Genomic DNA, 22,292 nt, shown 5'->3' with positions numbered 1-22,292 from the left:
GATATGAATCAGAGGCCAACCTCTCCATCGTGTTCTTTACTGATTTGGAGAACAAACAGACCATAAAACCCAAGTAGGTACATGTTTTGTGTTCAAATGTTCAGACGGTTGGAATCACTGACAGATCTTGAAATGCGAGTCTGGAAAACGAGACGGTTTAGAAATAAAAAATGCACAAGAACAAGGGTCCGATCTTAGAGCACAGTTCTGTCATTAAATTGCATCTTCATTAGTTGCTGTTACAAGACTTCAAATGTGAATTATTTTTTACTTTGTGACACCCATTTGTTGCCAACAACTTTCCTATTTTATTTATTTTTTCCCTTTTACAACTCACGCTGCAATGGCTTGTTCTCAGTGGTGTTTTGGGATTTTTTTTTTGTTCACAAGTTTTGTTATTCCTTGTCACAATCTAGTAGTAATGAGAACCATAGAAAATAAATCGTTATTCTGAAACGCAATTTGCTCTTCTTTATACTCTTTTTGACTCTAACAGATATTTCTGTATGTCCACACAAATGTTTGGCTGACATTTCAATTCCTTGAGGAATGGGGGGGAGCGGGATGTCTGTGTATTTGTGTGTGTGTGTGTGTGTGTGTGTGTTTTCCCCCTCTCTTTCTTTCCTTGCTGGCAGCAGTTTCTCGGCTGTTGGCAGCAGTCACCAGAATAAAAACAGCAACACCAGACTCAGAGTGGGGGGATAAAGCAAAGCGTCGTCTCCCCTGCTTGTAATTACACAGAGTCTCTCCCTCGTATCTTTTTACCTTTCTCACTTTGCTGCGCTGCTCTTTGAGACCCCGGGAAGTGGTAATTAGCTCGGAGAGAATAAAACCAGCTGAGGAGAGAGGGGTGGTGCATTCTGGAGAGAGATGGCTAACAGAAACACTCTCTTGCTCTTCTGTGGAGTCGTCCTTCTAGCGCTGCTTCAGTCCTCTCTTCAAGGAGGTAAGTGTGAAGCAGGTGAACTCTGCAGGAATTTGCGCGGCATCCCACCCAGACTCAGAATAGGTGCATCAGGGCCATTTTTTGTACAATAAAAACCAGCTTTAGGTGATCAGATTAAAGCTTTTCTTGTTAAAACAATGTGTTTATTTTCATTAAAGTGCACTTTATTGCACTTTCCTATTAAAAAAAAGTAAAGTTATTAGAACTGAAATGCTTTTCCTAATGCATTTCTAAAAAGACATACCAGCAGTTGCTCACATCATTGAAAAAACACTTAAAAGTGGAGTCATTCTTTTGCATATGTTTTTTTTTTTGCATCAAACATAAAAGTTTATTGACGCAAATTTAGAGAAAACCTAAGGATCCCACAGCTGCCTGAATCGGACAAGACATCTGTGTCCAAAAACTTTAAATTGTTATGGCATCTAAAAGTCAATCCTTGACAATAATTTATGCCTACCGCCTCATGTCATGGAATATAGCCGATCTAAATCTCTAATTTTATAGCATTGATTTGTTCTCCAAGCTTGTTTCTTATGAGCATGCGCTTTTTATTGTGTTTCACATAAGTGAACTGGCTCCTGCACACACCTTAGCGTGTGTCGGTGTATATTCACTTGGCTGCAGATCCCATCCTCAAAAAAAAAAAAAAAAAAAAAAAAAAAAGTCAGATGCAGAAGCTGCCAGCTGGCCTCTCTTTCTGCTCAGAGAAGCCACACAGATTAAATACACCCCCGATGAACCCCTTGGGTGGATCTACTCGACCCGAGGGTCGGCAGAGAAAGCTTTGACTAGATGTTCTGTTGTTGCAGATATGGGAGCGTAGCTTTAACTGCAGCTTGAAGTTATGTTATCTGTTTAAGACCGAGGGGAAGAAGAGAGCGAGGCTGTGAGCGTGTACTTTCCTCCCGCTATCATTCAGCTTGCGAGATTTGTTCGTCCTCCAATATTTGTGTTACTTGATTGGTTCTCAGTCTGTTTTGGCTGAGAGTCTCCGAGTTATTCAACCTCAAAATGGAAAACATGTTAATCATCTGGAGCTGGAAATGCCGTCGTGAATTCCATTTTTATTTTCTATCCAGTTTAAATGACACAGCTGTTTGTCCTCCCTATCCTCTTGTGTCCCAGAGTCCTTTTCCAAAAATTGCAATTATTCCAAAATAAATAAACCTTTTTTCCCAGTTATCCACTCCCCTTGTTTAATTTCCATCCATGTTGTGAATAATTTGCCAAATCTGGCGGCTGTCAGTTCGAAGACCGCGTCGTCTCTCTTTCATCTCGCCCTCTCGTACAACATTTATCATTTGCATTCCACATTTGGGCTGAAATTTTGAGCTGCTGTCAGGTTAAATATGCAGCACAAAATGGAGCCAACAAATTTCAATACTGACTTTGGAGCAGAACTTTGATCTCCAGCGAATACTGAATTCATTTCTATCAAGCATTTCTGGGAGGCTTAAAGCAGTTCCATCTGTGCGTGCACTTTAACCTCATAAAAAAAAATAAATGCCTCTGTGCATGGTCCAAGGGGAAATTATCTGTGAGTAACATGAACCTCATTAACACCCCATCCGCCCATTTGGTGCTCCTGGCCAGAAAACACCTCTTTATGCTTGGGAAATTCAGAATCGTGGTACAGTGCCAGGCTAAACCTGAAAGCTTTCCATCGACAAGTATAAATGACTTATAGTCTTAGAGGAAGCCACTGACGTGTTCTTTTGTTAATACATGTGTCCCTTCCCATGGCGCTGCATGTCTCTTTGCAGGAACATGCTGCTACTTTGATGAAAAAGGCAAAATACTTTCCAAAAGCATTAGGAAAACGCTTTATTTTGCTAAATAAGCAACCACATTGTTTGGATAGAGCCCCTGATTTATTGCATTTAAGTTTTGTTTCATTACCTTCACATCAATGCATGCAATGCCATGAAACATCGACTTGAGATTTCTTCTTTTTTTGTCGCAGTTAAATTATTGGATCATTAAACAGTTTTTAACATTAGATAGAGATAAAATACAGTTTTCAAATTCCGATTTCATTTATCAACGGGAGAAAAAGTTACCCGAATAATTCTAACACTTGTCTAAATCTTAAATTAACTGTGATTATGCACATTCTTTGGTTTAGTTTAGCTGACCACACCCAGGCCTGATCACTGCCCGGCCTGTAGAATAAAGAGCGTCACTTAAACAGAGCCTGTATGACAACATGCTAAACGTAGAAGACGAGAAAATCTCAAAAAGCAACAAACATCTATCAGTCTGAAAATGGTCATTAAGCAATTTCTATAAACCATCTTCAATCTGGAACCATTAATAAAAAAAAGCTTGTGAAATACCCAGAAAAAAAACCCAGAAAATATTCTGAGGACCCATTTTGAGTAAGGTACGTGTCTCTAACATAAAGCTACAAGCATTTCAGAAAAGAAAATCATGCCCACAGTCAGACATGGTGGTAGTGTGATGGTCTGGGTCTGTTTTGCTTTTGCTATTATGATGCAACAGGTGTTTACATCAATCTGTTTTGTATTTGGATTATTTAGGGTAGCTGATCTTTGTCACTTAAGGTCGGGCCGTAAGCAGTGCATTCCTTTGTGTTCAAATTCAAAGTTCTTTCTTCTTTTCTGCTCTTTGGTATTGGTTTAGACTCTTATTTAACTATTAGGCTTAAATTTCTCTTCAGTTCGTTCCGTTTGTGTCTTGCTGCGCTTGCGTTCATTTCCTTGTGGACTCGTCACCTTCTCTCAGCCCCTCCGTTCTCTCCCAGCTGCAGGGCGTTCCACCTTTTTGTCCCACCTGGTCTTCATGCCACTCAGCCACCTTCACAGTAGCTTAAAAGCCAGTCAGTCCTTTACCTCCTCGTCAGATCCTTCTGTCTTTCATCCCGTCAGTACTTTTCCTATTGTGCCAGTGTCTTCTCTGTATTTGGCCCCACCTACATCAAACCTGACAATTTAAGGACCTGGATGACTTGCAGTAATTGATGGAACCACATAATGTGCTCTCTAGCAGAAAATCCTGAAGAAGAAAATCAAGTCATTAGTCTATGTCCAAGTATGGCAAAACGAGACTTTCATTTTAGAAAGACAATCACTTTTTTCCTCATCAGGTCATGCTTTTTTCTTTTTTCTTTTTGGTCCTTATAAATAGATTAATCATTTGGACACTGCTTATTGTATTTAAGCAAGTTATAGACCACCACTTAGTCACAGCATTGTACATTTGCATCACTGCCTGCCCCATACCTGCCCATCCACAGTTACTAGAAAAACTATCACTGGTTCTGAACTTAGTCACCACCAGGGAAAATGGCGCTCCAGGACTGAAGACAGATCTGTGAATTTGTATTTTATATATTTTTTATTTGTGTGTGTGTGTGTTTTGTTTTGTTTTTTGTGCAGCTGGAAGCCTGTTTGGCTCCTTTGGCACTGACCAGATCAGCCACAAGGAGCTTATTACACAAATCAGTGAGATTAGCTTGGCATTTCTTAAGTTTAAAATGATCTCAACAGACTTGTGGGTAGGCCTGTTCAGTCTAAAAACCTGTAGTGTTGAAGTGCATCAGTAAAGGAGCTTGTTGGTTTTTACCTGGACTGATTACCTTGATGCTTCAGGACTTTTGGTAACGTGTCGTGAGCCCCTCACTGGCTCCGCTCCCCTGTTCTGCCAAAGTGACATGCCAACTAAAGCTAACTGAATAAATATGATATTTACTGTGTGGGTCCTGTCACTCAACAGGTCTACTCTACATTTAAAGAAACGGAACAACTGAACCTACGTCTGGATAAAACACAGGCTGTTCTCTCACGGAGAGGTTTTAATTTAGCTTCTTTATTGCCTGATCCACTAGAGCAATTTAATATGTTTATATTGAGTGGCTTGGTGTGATTTTGCAGTGTGATGACTTCATTCTGAACTCATTTGGGGAGGATTCTGTTTGGGTTCAAGCAATGATTGAACCGTACTTGTTATTATGAACGAACTTTGGCTTTTGTTTTTTTTTGTTTTTTTCAAAATTCTCATGTAAGGATGTGAGCAGTTAATCACTCACTTGCCATGAAAAACTCAAGACACATCAATTTGTACATATCCAGACAGATTTCTTGTGAAAGCTTTAGATGATGGCTAAAAAAGTGGATTTCTAGCATCTTAGAACCATTGCAGTTCCCAAACATTTACAGAAAGTTAAACTGCTGTAATGTTAGTGTGGAAATAAATGGTAATTTCTCAGGGATCATGGTTTGTCACGCATCTTCATTTTGGCGTTGCAGTTTAATGTGTGTATCGAAAAGCAAAAAGAAACAAAATTCAAATGCGGCATGCAACAGTTTTTTTTTCAAACTTAATTTCTTTTAACAAGGTAGAAACAATTGTCTATTTATACAAATTGAAGACAAACAAAAAAGCCTTCTACTGCTCGTAGACTATCAGCAGGACCTTGCACTAAAAAGTAAACAGCTTAATTAACTGGTTACTATAATTATTCAGTTCAATTCAATTCAATTTTATTTATAAACTGCCAATTGACAACACATGACATCTCAAAGCACTTTACAAAGTCAAATTTAATCAAATCATACAGACAGATTGGTCAAAAAGTTTCCTATCTAAGGAAACCCAGCAGATTGTCTTGACAAGCAGCATTCGCTCCTCCTGAAAGTTGTCTGCATTGTTAATGGCTTTTCAGCAATCCCTCACACTGAGTATAACGTGGCGTCCACAGTTGCTAGATGTATGTAGTGATAGTGGAGAGGAAAACTCCTCTTTAACAGGAAGGAAAACCTCCAGCAGAACCTGGTTCAGTATGAATGGCCATCTACCTCGACCGACTGGGGATTAGAGAAGAGAGAGCAGAGACATAAAACCGATCCAGAAATACCTTCTATGTTAGAGGGTAATGGCAGAAGATCAACCCCCCTGGATGGTGACACAGCATCAGAACAGAACGCCAGACCAGCTGTACTTGCTATGAAATGAAAAAAGTTAAAATTTGAAATAACAGCAAACAATCTAAATTGGAGAACAGTAGGAGAACTCAGCAGATTGAGAGTGTGATCTTGATGTCCTCCAGCAGCCTAAACCTATAGCAACATAATTACAGAGATAGCTCAGGATAACATAAGCCACTCTAACTATAAGCTTTGTCAAAAAGGAAAGTTTTAAACCAGGTCTTAAAAGTAGACAGGGTGTCTGCCCCACGGACTAAAGTGGGAGTTGGACGACTAAAAGATCTGCCATTCTACTTTTTGAGACTCTAGGAACAAACAGTGGACCTAGAAAAGGGCCAGACATATTGCCACAGACCCCACCCACCTGGGCAATGCATTGTTGGTCCCACTTCCATCAGGAAAATGATTCAGGAACATTAATTCAAAACCAGACTTTTTCTTTCCCAAAGCTGTGAAGGCAACCGTCCTCTGCTGAAAATCCTATTAACCATCAGCCCAGTTCATTGTCTGTCTCAGCACAAGCTGCACTTTATGTTTACAAACATGATACTGATTCCATGGGTTCTGGATCCAATTAAGAATTACCACACAGTGCCTCATGTACAAATTTGTAATTGCACACCTTTTAGCATCTTGGGAAGTGTTTGATTAGTACATGCATCCAAATTGCACAATTTCTTGCATCGTTCTGCAAATCGACTTTGTATTTCTTCTTTTTTTTCAACTTGAACATTTAATTTTTATCTGAATATGCCTTAGTAGTGATTAGTTTTAGGACAGACAAGTATTTTTTTTTGTGGTGTACAGCTTAAAGTGAAAATAAACCTTTTTTCATATTGTGTTTTTGTATTTTAGAGGGTCTTTTAATTTATTTTTATTTGTGTTTGTGTGCTAAATGTGCATTCTGAACCAGTGTTTCACCAACATTTCAAGACTCTTGATTCTTGATTCCCAATGGTATGTTTTTGAGGCAGAACTCACTTTAATAGTAGAAATCCACTTATTTCTTTTAAGCGTTACTTTGAGCCATCAAAACTAATCTCTAAACACAGGATGAATATGATCACATGAGATCTGTCAACCACTTTATAAACTATTCAGTTGAATCTCATATAAAAAAATATGAACCATTTTGTAAGAGGGAGGCTTCCACCCACATGTATAGTTTCAGGTCAAATTCTGAACCAGAAACAAAGGTTTATTGTGGATTGTACTACAGACATATGAATGGACATAGTATATTTTATCCAGTCCAGTGCCTTCAGAAATGGATGACCAACTTTGGTAAATGGTAAACTGGTAAATGGACTGAAGTTATTTAGCACTTTTCCTTTCATAACGACGACTCAAAGCTTTTTACACTAAAGCCACCCAATCACTCTCACAAACGGACATACACCAACCATAGGCAGATTGGAAGGCAACGTTGGGTTAAGTGCCTTGCCAAGGGATACATCGACACGTGACTGGGGAAGCTAGAATAAAACCTACAACCTTCTGATTGCAAACTGAGCCAGAGTCTCAAAATTCCCCCTTGTCTCACCTCAAGCCATCACTTTCATGGGCTTCCTTCAGAGGCAAAGTTTCTGTGAGGGTTGTTTGCATTGCTTTCAATCATCATCATTAGTGCTTCTAACACTTTATCTGTGTAGTGCTTACTGTTTAGGCTTGGATAAAGTCAGTTCTAACATCTCCCAGTCATGTGTTTGGTCTGCAGTCAGCCTGAGCCAAATCCTCAAAGAAGAAGCACATTAACTCACCAGGCTGCGATCTATCAGAAGCAGACCCGCTGTAGTCTGGGCTGGCTCCTGTCGGGAATGTTTTCAGTCTCCTCCAGACACTATTGATGTCCCAGATCTTTTAAGTTTTAGAGGCAACAAGACAAGATGTGGACACCATTATGGAATCTTTTTAAATAAAACCCTGATTGAACACATGCCGGTCACTGAAACCTTCCTCGGGGCTCTCAATGCCCTTCAATGAGTAAGTCTGTCAACTTCATCACTGCACATTTGAAGGGTTATAACTGGTGCATATTATACCAGTGAGCAATGACTGTAACATGACACATTTTTTGCTTTAGCTTGTAACTATGTCGGCTCTACTCAATGATTTGATCGCATGAATCCATCTCTGGAAAGGAGTGATAATATGAACAGTTCGTTCCACCAGCTTGTAGTGATTTCCCATAGTGGATGGTTATCTTCCAGTGTGGCTTTTTCCTCCTTTGTATTCAACTCTAGTTTGTTTTTTTGTTTTTTTTTGTTTTTTGTTTTTAGTTTCAAAGACATGACTCGCCTGATCTTGTAATTATTCCCTGTCAGCTTCTAGAGGAAAAACTTCGCTCAACATGCTGGAAGGCACAGAGTTACAGCATTTGTGCCTTGTCTTTGATTTTCGTTTCAAGGCTTTGGGGCACAGATCGGAGATGAGGTTGGACATGACCAAAAGAGAAATGCTGTAGTCAGATAAATTTCATTTTGTTAAATGCATTTGACATGTTTTTTTTTTTGTTTCCATCCATATGGATACTCTGGAAGAACAGTCTGAAATTGGTACTATCTTGTTTCCTGAGTCTGGCACCGGGAGACGTAGGCGTGCTCAAAACTAGGTTGCCGAACTCTAATATGCCACATTTGAGCTGCACGGAGTTAACCATAGCTAATGCGTTCATATGAAAAAGGATATCTGCTTTGCAATTTTAATTTCAGACACAGATAGCCTAAGTAAAGACAAAATGAAATATTATTTAATTAAATTATTTTAAATGTTTTTAAATAGTAATTACATTCATTAAGGAATCAAACCCTGTGTGGAAAAAAATCTTATAATTAGTTGCGACACCATCGGCGGGAGCAGCCGCCTACAAGTGTTCAGGATAACTGGGAATTAGGCTTTTACATCACTTTGGAGGAATTTTGTCCCTCTTGTCTTTGAAGAATTGTTTTTATTCAGTTGGTAGTGGTTGGGGGGTGGTAGCTCAACATGAATGAGCTTTTTATGTTCATATCACAGTATTTCAATTGCAATTAAGTCCAGATTTAGACTAGACAGCTACAACACCTTCATTTAAATAAGCCATTTGGAGGTAGACTTGCTGTCATGCTTCTGATCACTGTCCTGCCAAATAACCCAAGTGTGTTTGAGCTTAAGGTGCTAAGCAGACAGCGAGACATTCTCCCTCAGAATATTGCGTTTTTTAACAGAATTTGATGCAAGTCGTCGAGGTCTGGAAGCTGCAAAACCGCCCAAACCTTCCCATTATAACTACCTTTTTTCAGACTGCTGCTATCATGTTCCGTTTCTGAATCTCACTGTATTAGTTTTCTTCCAGCAGTAATAGGAAGCAAAACCCTCCAAAAAAGTGCCCCTTCTGTCTCATCAGTCCACATAATGTTTTCCCAGAGGTGTTTGGGATAATCAAGGTGTTTTTTGGGTGAATGATAAACAACAGGAGTCTGTTTCGCTGTCAGAACTCATAGGTGCTGTCTTGACCCAGTCCTGTTCTTATTGTTGGATTGGGAACTCTTTATTGCGACTTTAACTGAAGCAGGTGAAACCTGTAGGGCTTTAAATGTTGTTCTTGGTTCCTTTGCAAACTCCTGAACGAGTCTTTGATGCACACTTGAAGAGATTTTGGCAGGGCACTCATGGGAAGGTTTACGACTGTTCAGTGTTTTTTCTCAATTTGTGGAAAATGACTCTCATTGTCGTACGCCGGAGTCCCAAAGCCTTGGAAATGGCTCTGAGACCCCCTTCCAGATCGACAGCAGTCAGTGACTTTGTTTTTTTTTTATCTGTTCTTGACTTTCTATAGATCAGGACACAATGCTGTCTGTTTTCAGGATATCTTGGCTTACTTCATGTTCTCAGAACAGTTGTTTTAGAAAATGTCTGTTTTACAGGCCTTGTAGTGAGTGGATATGGGTGTGGCTAATGAAACTGGACTAAATCTCCCTTACTTCATAATTTAACAAGGAGGCAATTTGTTTTTCACATAGGACCAGGTCAGGATGGACAGCTTGTTTGCCTTAACACTTAAAATTTAAAAACGTCATTTTGCATTTATGACCCATTTTTTTTTTTTTTTGTCTCATCTTAAAATTTCTTTGATCTGAAAGTTTTAGGACAGGCAAAAACGCAAATAAACACATATTCACATGACTGTGTAGGCATGAACACTGTTCTGTAGGTAATTTTCATTTGTATATATTTAATTCACAATAGTGTGAGAGAAATTATTTCACATTTTATAGCAGTTTCCCTCATAATTTACCAAGCTGTCCATTATGATCATGTCTGTTTGTGTAAACTTTTTCAAACAGAAAGCCAGCATCTGTCTTTATTTCTGTGTGTGTGTTTTGTTTGCACCCACATGAAATTGTTTTGCATCCCTACAGTCAAGCTAATTGTCATCCCCAGAAGCAAGCCATTAAACAACCACAGCACAGAGGTTGGGGAAATGTCAAATTACTCACCAGTTTGTTGTGAATGAAATAAAACACGTCTCTCTCAAGCAACCAAGTGGGGTTGTAAAAAAAAAAAATCACTGTTAACATGGGAGGTACTGTGGAAAAATACATCATTGGCTTTGGTTTGATCCAAATAAAATAAAAAAACAAGTTCTGACCTACAATTTCTGAACATTTTTATATCCAGTCATTAGCTGGGAGTGCAGCAACCCCCATTATCCATAAAATGAGTTATTTTAGATGGAATAAATGTTTCTCTTAGAATTTGTAAGGCATCATAGGGGTTCTCTGTAGCCTGTATTGTTAATGCTGACTTGTTTTGCCAGCTAACCAGCTGATAAATACCTCTCCACTTTCCAGTGTGACATTTGAACCATGACATTATCTATGTTAAACATGCATAAATCTGGGTAGAATTTATTTTACTTTATTAGACTGTTTCTGGTAAGCTACGCCTTTAAATATTATACCTCTTTTTGATGGCTGCTCAGGTGACGGCTGTAAATTATGATTGCTTTCCATGAGGCAAGAGCAGCTGTTCCAAATTTCTTTGGTTTTACAATAATCTGTAGGGAGTAATAATGCTTACTTCAGGTGCTCGATTTAGCCTTGTGTATCAGTTTAGAGATGTGTGAAATTAGAACAATAACATTAACAATATTGTCCTATTGTACAATTCTGTAAAAACTCTATTTATAGTAATATCCACCTGTATGTCGCATTCAGTACATATCCAGCTGTAAATTGAGTTCACAATACTAGTTATCTACATATTATATTCATAGGACAAATCTGTCAGTAAAATTCTGTTTATAATAGTATTCATCTCTATATTTATTCAGTACATATCCATGTCCTGAACCATTGTTTATCCTGCACTTGCTGCTATTGCACTTCTGGTTAGACCTAAACTGCAATTCGTTGCCTTGTACCTGTACCTGCATAATGACAATAAAGTTGAATCTAATTTAATCTAATAACGAAAGTAACATCAACAATAAACACTCATGTTTATCCTGAAATCAGATGTTCAATGCGATAAATTATAAACTTTCCTGTTTAAAAATAATCCTCTTTATTGAAATTTCTTTGTACATTCCAATGAAATGTATTTTATCTGCATTCAACCCAGCCTCTGTGTGGCACCTAGGGGAGCCCTCTGAGGCTAAGGGTCATGCTCCGGGACCCAGAGTGGTAGTCTGTGGGAATCAAACCGGAACACTTACAGCCTTCTCAGAACGCCAGCGCCCTGCTCTAACCACTAGGTCACCACTCCACTGCATTTGATATACATATTATTCTCTAGTCATACTATTTGACCTTATTGACCTTGTGACAGACAGAGATGTGCAGCACTAAATACAGCATTGCCTATTTTTGCTGAAGAATATGAAATCTGATACTAAACCAGATTACCACAATTATTATTTTTTTGTTGCAGCAAAACAATAATTCTAAATAACAATGTTCCTTAACCCACACTGTGGTATGCACAATCTCTGTCGGCAGCAGTGAAGATTAACTCTAATAGTCCTGCCAAAAGCTAGGAGTAAAAGGAAGATGGTCTGACTTATTTTCAAATTAATTCAGCTGGTAATTGTTTGACCACTTGGGGGCAGTTACTGGCACTCCTAGTAAAAATGTCTAAATAGCCTTAATATAAATAAATCTTTGGACTTAGAGACGCAGTATCTTGACATCGAACATTTAGAAAAATCTAACGTTTAACATTTTGCCTTGAGGCAAATGATTTCTCTAAAACCAATGTTCTGAGGCATTTTTTTATAATAATGTTTTACTTCTCTATTAATACATGACCACATGTTTCTCCCTAGGGCAGGGGTCACCAACATCGTGTCCGCCGGCACCAGGTAGCCCCCAAGGACCTTTTTTAGTGACCTCAAGCCTGTTCAAAAAATAGAAAAAAACTCAAGTGAGCTTAGTTTAAAAGTATGCAATTTTATTCAGTTGCTCTTCCTTCTTAATCATACTTGTATTTACTCAGATTTAAAAGCATTATTACATGTAGTTAAGGTGAACTCTGACTCTTTAGTTCAAAAGTCAGTACAGGTAGCCCTTCGTATGGCATAGTAGCAATGAAGTAGGTCTCAGGTTCACAAAGGTTGGTCATCCCTGCCCTAGGGTATTAGAATATTCCCCCTTTGTTTTAGCAACCCCTCAAAAAGACTAACACAAGAGTAGGTGGCATTTAACCAAGGAAGTTCATGATCTTATAGAATTAGCTACAAAAATCAGGTACTTCTCTAAAGTTGTCTATATCTTCAGGCAACAGTAACTGTAACAAACAAGACGGCGTGAGGTTCCAAGTTCATATTTGCCACCATGCACAACGATTCTCCAAAACTCCCTGTTAGAAAGCTGTAGCAAAATATGGCATCTCGGAGTCATGCAAGCATCAGACTCAGTCTAAATACCAACCAGTTTTTTAGGAGGCATGGCAGGAAAAAAAGCCTTTAGTGTCATATTTGGTGACACAAAACATGTTTGTTGGACCCAAATGCAGACAGAACAGAGGCAAAGAGGTGAAGCGAAAGTTTGAATAAAGAAAATAAAAAGTTACAATGTTTGTCACAACGAAACCGGGACATAAAAACGGTGTGAGCATACCTGTAGAATCCAGCAATGAGCAATGAAAACCAGGGAGCTTACATACAGAGATGTGATTAGTGGCATGGGAACCAGGTGAGCCTAATCATAGGAACATTGAACAGCTGTGAGAACTGAGGGAAGAACACCAGAAATAAGTCAGCTAAATTAACAAAAAAAAATGAAAGGACCTCAACAACTATAATGACCACAGGATTTGGAATGCACAAAATCACAAAGAAAACCGAAAAATGATAAGGAGAAAAAAAAACACACCAAAGAAAACCATTATACAAACACCTGTGGACCATGACATTAGTGTCCCATCATCCCAAACGTTAACATATGGGTTTTAGTTGGAACTGTGTTTGGCCAGATGGGATGAAGATTGAATTTTTGAGCCAGAAAAACTCCTAGGGTCGGGGTAAAACTAAGGAGAAAAATTCAGTAAAGTACTACATGTCTGCTGCAAAGTGCAATGGGGGATCTGTGATGCTTTGGGTCTGTCACTTTTCCAAAGACTACAAAGTCTCAAGAAGTCCTTCAAAATACCAGTGGTCCCTGCAAAGACTTGTGCAGAGACCTTCCTCTGTATGCCCCGATCTTAACAAATGTTATAGAAGCTCTCTCCTAATGGTAAAAGGGGTTATAAATAATGTTAATACCAGGGTGTCAATAAATGTAGCATCAATGATATCTTCACATGGTTTTTCTTTTCCTCACGCTGACTAACTTTACTCAAAGGTAGGATTTTTCTGTATTGTTCAATGTGGGAGGATACAACTTCATGACAGATTAAACTATTTGTAATGTTTTTAACGCACACTATATTCAAATTCTTAGTTTAATCTCTAGAACTTTGATCAACGTTGTCAGCGTCAAGTCATTTAAATCTTTTATTTGTGTAGCATTGTATTCATCAAACTTTAGTACCCCTCAAACACATAAAGTAAACTCTTGACCTGAGTCAAATCTAGTATAAATTCAGCCTCATCTGATCTCTTTTCCTGGGGAACCTTATCCCTCAAACACATTCCAGCTTATTCCCATGACCTGGTTGCGTTGTCCAGGAATGCAAGTGCCGGATGATGACTTGAATTAAAATGATCAGGAGACAATTTTTTAGATTTACTCGTCAGTGTTTGCCATCCTTGTGATGTGCGGTTTTGGTGAACTTCATGCACTCAGTAAGAATGTAGCAGCAGCAAGATATGGCTCTTAAGTAAAAGGGGAAAAAGGGCTGCTCACAGACCTGCAGTTTCCACTTTCCTGCCAAGACAGGAAATCCTTCTTTTGATTGTAAAACGAAGGAGCGAAAATGAGAACAATCACTCTGCACCCGTCATGTGGAGCTGAGAGCTACATGTGATCTATTTGAAACGACAAAATCTCAGATCGTCGTAAACAACGACATATGCTCGCAGATTTTTACCTTTATTGTTTTAGCTGTTCTTGCTGGTAAGATACAGAATCAAATGCATAGTTGCTCGTTTTACCGTGATCTTTTAAGTCTGCAAGATTCTCAGTTCCTTTTGGTTATAATTACAAGGCCAAACCGCAAGAAATTTGAGAAATTCCACCATTGTCTAGTGTTTCTGATCTTCGAAGGTATTTGCTCATTCATGAAATCATGCACAGCTGTCACTGTAACTGTGGCCATTAACACGTCTGTCAGAAGAAGGCACATTCTCCTGGTTTCAACATAATCAGCTAACTGTAAAGCCTTTTTGGCTCCGTACTGAAGGAAAGATTGTGTTTATGATCGTGAACAGATGTCCTTCACATTAGATTGTGACCACAGATTGGCTTTGTATAAAGAGATATTGTTGTTCCTACAATTCTCAACACAGATCAAGGGTCCATCAGCACATTTCAACAACATCCCATCATGTTTTCTTTCTTAAGGGGGCATACTTAATTTTCTCTAGTTTTTTTTTTCATTTTGGCTTTTAGCTCATGATAGTTATATTAGCTTCCATGACAGAAATCAAGAAACTTTAAAAAGCCAAAATGTGCCAAAGAGTGATGTCAACGTGATTACAACGCTAAACCCAGAGAACCATGCATTACGCAAAGTCCATCCAAGAGGGGGAAAAAGTAGTGATAGCAAACTCTCCAGCTCAAATCTGCGAAGGCAAATGTATCCAGTTAGGACCAAGAAGTCAAGCAGTAGCTTGTGAGGAGCCCAATCTGTCTGTAATCTATGACAATGGTGACAAAAACTGTTCAAAACCCTAAAATTATGGCAGCTACAGTACTGTTGATGGCAAACCTGCGCAACAGAACTGTAGCTTTTAAAACATGTTTTTAACAAAACACCAAAATGTCACTTAGTACTAATGCTACACGTGTGATGCAGGGAAGAAGTGGGCTTTTAAGCAAGCCTTAAAATGATTAATCCTCTGTGTAGCTCTGACGTTCACCAGCAGGTTGTTCCACAGGTTAGGTGCCACCGCTGAGGCGAAGTAAAACACTGTTCTTACCTCGTGAAGTCTTTGCTTACAAACCACATCACCAACATGATTCTTTCTCTGTGGACCAATAGGTGGCCACACATCCATTCAACACAGTCCTGTTACAACAATCTCTTTTTTTTTTTGTCAAGACAATATTCCCTTTCTCGTTTGCAGACATAGAGAGAGGCAAGGCTTCGAGACAATGCTGTTACAGATGCTCCTTCGTCACACATAGCTGAAAGTCCCTTTCTGTTTTGGAGAGTGTGACTCCAAAAGGCTCCTTTTGTAAAATTCAATTCACGTAAAAAACATATTTGGTCTTTAGAAGAGCACATTCAATCTTTTTCTATGACACCTCCACAGACCCTCCCAGATGGCTCTTGGTTCACGTTTCAGCGTGTTGCACGTCTTCCCGAACGGAACCACCTCTTCATTTCCTGAGCTCCAGCCTTCCAATAAAAAGCAAAGTGGGATTTTATCATGGCACAAACCTAAGGAATATTACACAGCTAATTACCGAAAGTCTCAGAGCCGTCTTGAATTTAAATGTACTGAAGCTGGATTCCAGCTCATCAAACTGCGTGGGTTTATAATCTTTTTTTTTTTTTTTTAGGTGTCATAAATATCCCTGCAGCTGGACCAGACAGTAATGCCTTGTAATGCTCTTCCCCTAATGGCCGCAGTCGGTGCACAGGGCTGAGTTCACACAGTCTTCTCTAATAAACACATGACCGCCTTTGACATGTGGTTTAAATTAATTGGTCTCCCAGCACATGTAGGAGCCATTAGGCATAATCACTGCGGTCCGGCCGCCCCAGCTCTCTCATTTGCATTATGTTTTTTGATATGAAGCATCTTTTTTTTAGAATACACTCTTATAATTTAGGCCTTAGCTCACCCGTCCCATTGGATTTAGCTGTTATTTGTCCCAGAACAACCAGTCATGCGTTTTTTCTCCTTTTTTTTTTTTTTAAAGTCCTCCTGTTGTTGTTCCTTTCACACATGAGGCCATCATGTGTAGAGGCCAGAATGACCGTCTCAGGAGTTCCTGCCAGGAACAAAGCTGTAGGGGGATAATGCATCTGGGTGGTTGAGGGGGTCCACGGCATTGCGGCAGTTTCCCCCCCGACTCAAAGCGTCCAACCGCGGTACCTCATCAGTATGAGAACAATTCGAGTGTGCTCATCTTAATACCTAAAAAGTTCTGCTTTCACTCTAGCAGGCGACTCGGTGATTCACCTTCTGCTGTGCACTTCATCACAGCTGTGATGAGCCCCAGATGTGACCGTCAGAGCAGAGATCAGCTCCAGGATGATGAATGTGTTGGAGAATGTTTGTCTAATAAATAGGATTCTTGTTTAGAAATAAAGAAACATTAGAATGGAAAGAGAGAAAGGGATAAGATAACTGCATGTGAGCCGCCTGGTGGAACGTCACTCTGCTGTTGTGCACACTGGGGATGTAAGATAATTTGTTGGTTTTACCAATGTGTGTTGCAGGTGTGTATGTACCACCTGGTCCTGGGTATAGACCAGGAGCCCTTCAACCAGGGACTGGATACTTTCCAGGTAAGAGAAAACAACTCCAGCATACTATTCTGTTTGCCTTTAGAGATCAATTAAACTACTGTGGGAAAGAAAACATTAGCTACAGTATTTTTGCAGCTGATTTAATTTTCACAATGCCTGCCGAGTTGGATGATGTTTAAAGATTCAGAGGGTTGAGGATGGGAAACCCGGGAATACCAGTCTATGTTTAGTTATTCTGCCAAACTGGAAAACTTGAAGTGCTGTTTGGTTTTCTTTTATGAAGCAAAGATAATTTAGTTTCACTTTTACGGAAAAGTGTTTACTGATTACTGATGCATTTTAGTGTCTTCTTCAAATTCATCAGTATTACATTCGTAATGCTTTACAACTGGGCCCTCAAGATTTTGCTGAGCTATATAAAAACTAAGAAGGGACAAACCATGGACCAATTTCTTATATTGATTAGCTGATCAATGGAAAGTAGTGGTCTATTACAAATCATCAGGTGATGAAGATTTCAATTAAACATCTAATGAATAGGAAGTGATCAGTTGTCTGATCTTTAATCATAGCTAAGATGATCAATAGATAAATAATTTGAATGCCTTTATTTAAAATAAAACCTCTTCCTGAGCAGGTAATGACCAGTAGCACATGGTTGATTACATGAACATTAGTTATTATATCAACTACAACCACATTACGTTTTAGTAATTGTAAATAGCTTTTTAAAACACTGCTTTATCAGATGAGTGTCACAGTTTTTAAATTAAAATTGATTGAATTGCTGGCTTGGATTATAGCATAGTGTTTTGTTTCCAAGTTTATGTATAAATCTTGAGCCACTCAACTTGACCAGGACTCCCTGACAGAGGAGATATTTGTGCTTAAATAAACTAAATTAAATGTAGAGTGGGTAAATTGTTAGTGTTGTTACTCCTTGCTTTTATTCTATCTCAGCTGCGCCACATTATGTCCTGTTTTACACTGCATCCAGTGTCATTCTCCACTTTTCCCTCAGTATTTGAGCTCTCAGACTGTCTTTTTTCATTACTAGATTCTCTGTATGTTCTGTTTTCCTTGTGCCCTGCTGTGCATGTGTTATCTTTTGACATCATTAAATTAAATTCACTCCAGTTCTCTTTGTTCACAGAAATCATGAAATTTTAATAAGTCTGCTTATTAATGGACTGCTGCCCATATTCGCATAACAACTGTGTTAGTTGTCAAAAAACAAACATTAGGCTTAGATTATGACTGAAAATCAGCCAATTGCACTCAGACTACATCTTTAATTCTGGCCACTTTTAAATATTACTTCTTTTTTTTTATTAAAACCCTGATTCAGTTTAAGTATGTCATTTGATTAAACTGTTATGTAAATTAAAGACAACTTTGGCCATGATCATCTGCAGGATCGCCTGTGAAAAGATACCAGTGATAGAATGCATTAGGCTGAGGGTTCAATTCCTCTGCTTATCTCTCCCATACCCACAAACTCACTTTGACTCACTCCATGGCAGCAGCACACTCTCATGCTCTGTATGATCAGTTTCAATTATTTGCCCAAAAATGCTCAGATCGTGTTCTGAAGTTTAAAATGAGTGGATAGGCAGACATTATACCCGTCAGGCCCCAACAAAGGCAGATATGCATCTGTGTAACAGCCTGTACCGCTTACCCAGCAGTCTCCAAGCTAGTGCACTCAATGGGAAGGGTTGTGATTCTTTCCTGCTAAACTCTGCCTTAACAATTTAGCAGTTTTCATTTGTCATTAACTCCAGAACAGAACATAGCTTAAGGGTGCCAGGGAATTCAAGTTTATTTGAATCAATAAAAATATTAAGATAAAAGATCTTCAAAAACATTGACACCACTGATGAACAACCTCGTTTTGTATAACTGAATGATTATTCGTCATCTCTATCTGCTACAAATAGTTCTCTCAGGAAATCAATGAGACATTGCCTGAAATATTTATCATTAACTAGTGACCTTCCAACTAGCCTCTGGTTTGCTCCCTATTGGGTTATTTTATTTATTAACTTTGTGGTCTTCATTTTAGAGTTTTAGAGCTCATGGCATTGTATTATGCTATATTTTGCATAGTAATGCTATAAATTTCTTTGTGACTCTTTTAGGGTCTACTGGAGGAGGTGCAGCAGGCTATAAACCAGCAAAAGCTGGAGGTAAGTGGAAGAGACTTTCAGTTTGGGATCTTTACACTGTTTAACAAATGTTTTTTTTAGGAATTATTTCTTGTTTACCAGATTAAATGTTAAAAAAATAAGCTGCAGTTTTTCTACATAATGAAAGATTTTAGAAATCTCTATATATTCTGATGAACCAAATGGTCAATGCTTCCACCAGGAATGCTGCAAAGCCACATATATTCTCTCTGCTGCTTGTCACTTCACACATTATCCCTCACAGCTCTGCAGCACAACACACTTCAGCAGCAGGTCACCCTCTGTATTCATAACGTTGGCCAAACTTCAGCTCCCATTTGCTGAACAAGTTTGACCCCGTGCAGCTTTTTAAAGCCAAAGATATTAAAGGTACGGCTGCAGGAAGACTGACGTGACCCTTGTACGTTTACATTTTTATGTTTGTTGGAACATTCAACAGTTACACCAACACAAAGCAGAACAGCTTGCTGATGTGAAGAGAAGGTTTTCCTGCTTCTTGTCAGTGGTTTGATCAGAGCAGGGATAAAGAACCTTATATTTTTTTTTTCTTACACTGAGAATCTACAACTGAATCAATGCAGGACTGTTTGTTTTAAGTTTTGTTTTTAAGATTTTGAAGAGTTTTTTTAAGAGATTGTGAGTAAACGGTATCTTACAGATAGTAGATCACTCTTAGAACAACCTCTGTTGTCGCATTTGAACACAAGGGAGTAAAGAACAAGTTTTCACATTGCAATATGTGTAACGTGGAATGTTATTAAGGACCTTCATTCCCTTCAGGATTTCACTATCCGGTCCCTCTTCTTAAAGGTATACTATGCAACCAGGGTTGATTTTCCAGCGAGGCTCCCCCCAGAGGGCGAAAGTAAAAGTGCACTGTCATAAAGATGCTCAGCTGTTCTGGTTTCTCCGTCAAACCAGGCGCGGTTGTTTTGAGCTTAGCAGACAGGCGAACGCAACGAAAAGTGGAAAAAACGGCAGTACAAGCAATGACTAACACAGTGAAGGTATGAACATCAGGGTTTCCCGCAGCGATATCTTGGCGAGACGGCCGCCTCGCCAAACTCATGCTACCGCCTCGCCAACATTAAAAAAAAAATAAATAAATAAAAATAAAAATAATAATAATAATAAAAAAACTCGGTATGCTTGCATGTTTATTTGACGTTAACACGCGGTTCTTTGTTGTTGCTTTCGCGCCTGCATATAGTGAATAGCAGGGAAAAAAACACATGGAGTTCTCGCCGTAAAGCAAGACCGACTCTCGCGGTCTTGCACGAGACTTCTGAGCCTGTGAGTGCGGGCCGAGTGCTCCTGCAATTGCAAGTACGGCATTTCCCCCACAGACCACCAGGGCAGCCGAGAAAACCTTTGTTCGACCTGAAATGACTCATTTAATCATCCAAAACGGTATAGAACACATTAATTAACTGAAAAATGTTGCATAGTATGCCTTTAAAATCTAGGCCCACCCCTCTGGTATGCCCCTCCACAGGGGTTGGCTTTTGAAATGGTAAATGGACTTAATGTACTGTATATAGCGCTTTTCTAGTAATGTTTATCACTCAAAGCGCCTTACGCCATAGCCACGTTCATCCAGTTGCACTCACTAATGTGCACACGTTCACACGGATACATGCAGATTGGTAGGTAACTTGTTGTCAAGGAGTGACTGACGTATGAAAGCTGAAATCAAACCCACAAGCTTCTGATTGTTGAGTTCTCAAACTCTCTCTCCCTTGGAGACTGTCTGACACTGACTTTTGTCAGGATCATTGGTTTCCACCATAAACAATTCTTAGCCTAGGAAGGAAGGAAGATAGTCCCTGCTTTGGCCCTTCAAATGGTTAAGCAGTTTTGCAGAAATGTCTTCCTTGAGACCAGCCAGAAGTCCTTCTCCATGTCTTCCCCGAATTCTTCTTACTTTTACAACCACAGAAGCTGCAGTTTATCTGCCCACCTGGTACCTGTCTGCTGTTTCAGGACTCCTGTACCAAGAAAAACCCAAACCCTCACCGTCTGAAGTTTCACTGGTCCCTACAAACAGGGTCTTCTGGTTGCCGCCAGGTCAAAAATCATTGACCTGCAGGCCATATAGCTCCTGGAATCCTCTTCTACAGTGGACATACATCCCATGAACACTGCTTACATTATGGGACATTCTCTTCAGAATAGTTGAGAGGTCTTTAGATTTAATGGATGGAGAGTTTTTTGAATCTTAATATGTAAAGTTCTGGATCGTTAGACAAAGCATTTTCAAATGTGAAGTGTGATTTAAACAATAATGAGGTGTGTTTGTTTGGACCCACCAGTAGGAGGTTATGGAGGCGGAGGCCGAGGTGTCGGACCCGGCGGTTTGGTACCAGGAGCAGGTGGTCTTGGATATGGAGGCCTGCCAACAGGTATGATTTTAGATAATAAAAACTGCAAATGGGCCAAACATCTTCATCAAATCAGGCTCGGGTGTTTCTGTAAAGTTGTAAACAAAATAGATTAACTTGGAACTTTCAAGTTTTGGCAGCAGAAAATGATTTTGTACAAAATATCTGATGCAATTCAGAAACGCCCTGCTTATTTTTTTTTCCCCCCCAACAGGACAAGGAGCAAAGGCTCCAAAACCAGGTAAGCCTGGACACTTTTTCCTCTTTTTTATGAAACACAAATGTTATTAAGATGCACATAATGAAGTTATTTAAGATTTCAAGCTAAAGTTAAAACACATCTGTGGTAACGTGTTAGAGAATTCAGGCATTAACCATAAATCGGTGTTACAACATGGAAAGCTTCTTTCCATAACCTGCAACATGAAAGGAAGGAAATCTGATGTATTGTTATTGGATTGACAAAGGAGCCTAATGTATAGACGTCAATCCCATCAGGTTACACAGATGCAGGGGAACGGGTCTTTGGGGTTGTCACCGAGTTGTTCTTATCGCCCGGCTTGAGTTTGTTTTCACTGGCCTCGCAGCTGCTCTCCGCATCCTGAGTGGGACCACTGTGGAAGTCCTCCACTCCTTCACCTCTGCTGTAACAAGAGTATTAAGGAACTTATGGTTGTCAGAAGGCAGTCATCTGCAGCTGCCAAACAATGGTGCCAGCGCGCTGATTAATGTTATTGTAATCTTAGACCTTTACAATATATGG

At 39.3% G+C, this 22,292-nt stretch overlaps 1 protein-coding gene across 1 annotated transcript in view; it reads left to right on the top strand.

Annotated features, from left to right (window-relative positions):
• The first annotated feature begins 660 nt into the window (after positions 1–660).
• elna (elastin a) overlaps positions 661–22,292 on the top strand; it is an 88,998-nt gene continuing 67,366 nt past the window's right edge. The window contains exons 1-5 of the mRNA XM_036150135.1: positions 661–946; positions 16,930–16,998; positions 19,101–19,148; positions 21,461–21,550; positions 21,744–21,770. Coding sequence (XP_036006028.1) covers positions 871–946; positions 16,930–16,998; positions 19,101–19,148; positions 21,461–21,550; positions 21,744–21,770 — 310 coding nt within the window. The 5' untranslated portion in view covers positions 661–870. The remainder of the gene's footprint in view (positions 947–16,929; positions 16,999–19,100; positions 19,149–21,460; positions 21,551–21,743; positions 21,771–22,292) is intronic.

Source organism: Fundulus heteroclitus, chromosome 18 (assembly GCF_011125445.2).
Source record: "Fundulus heteroclitus isolate FHET01 chromosome 18, MU-UCD_Fhet_4.1, whole genome shotgun sequence".
Classification (NCBI taxonomy): Eukaryota; Metazoa; Chordata; class Actinopteri; order Cyprinodontiformes; family Fundulidae; genus Fundulus; species Fundulus heteroclitus.
The sequence above is the reverse complement of the archived record's forward strand: the minus strand, read 5'-3'. Positions and strand labels throughout refer to the sequence as shown.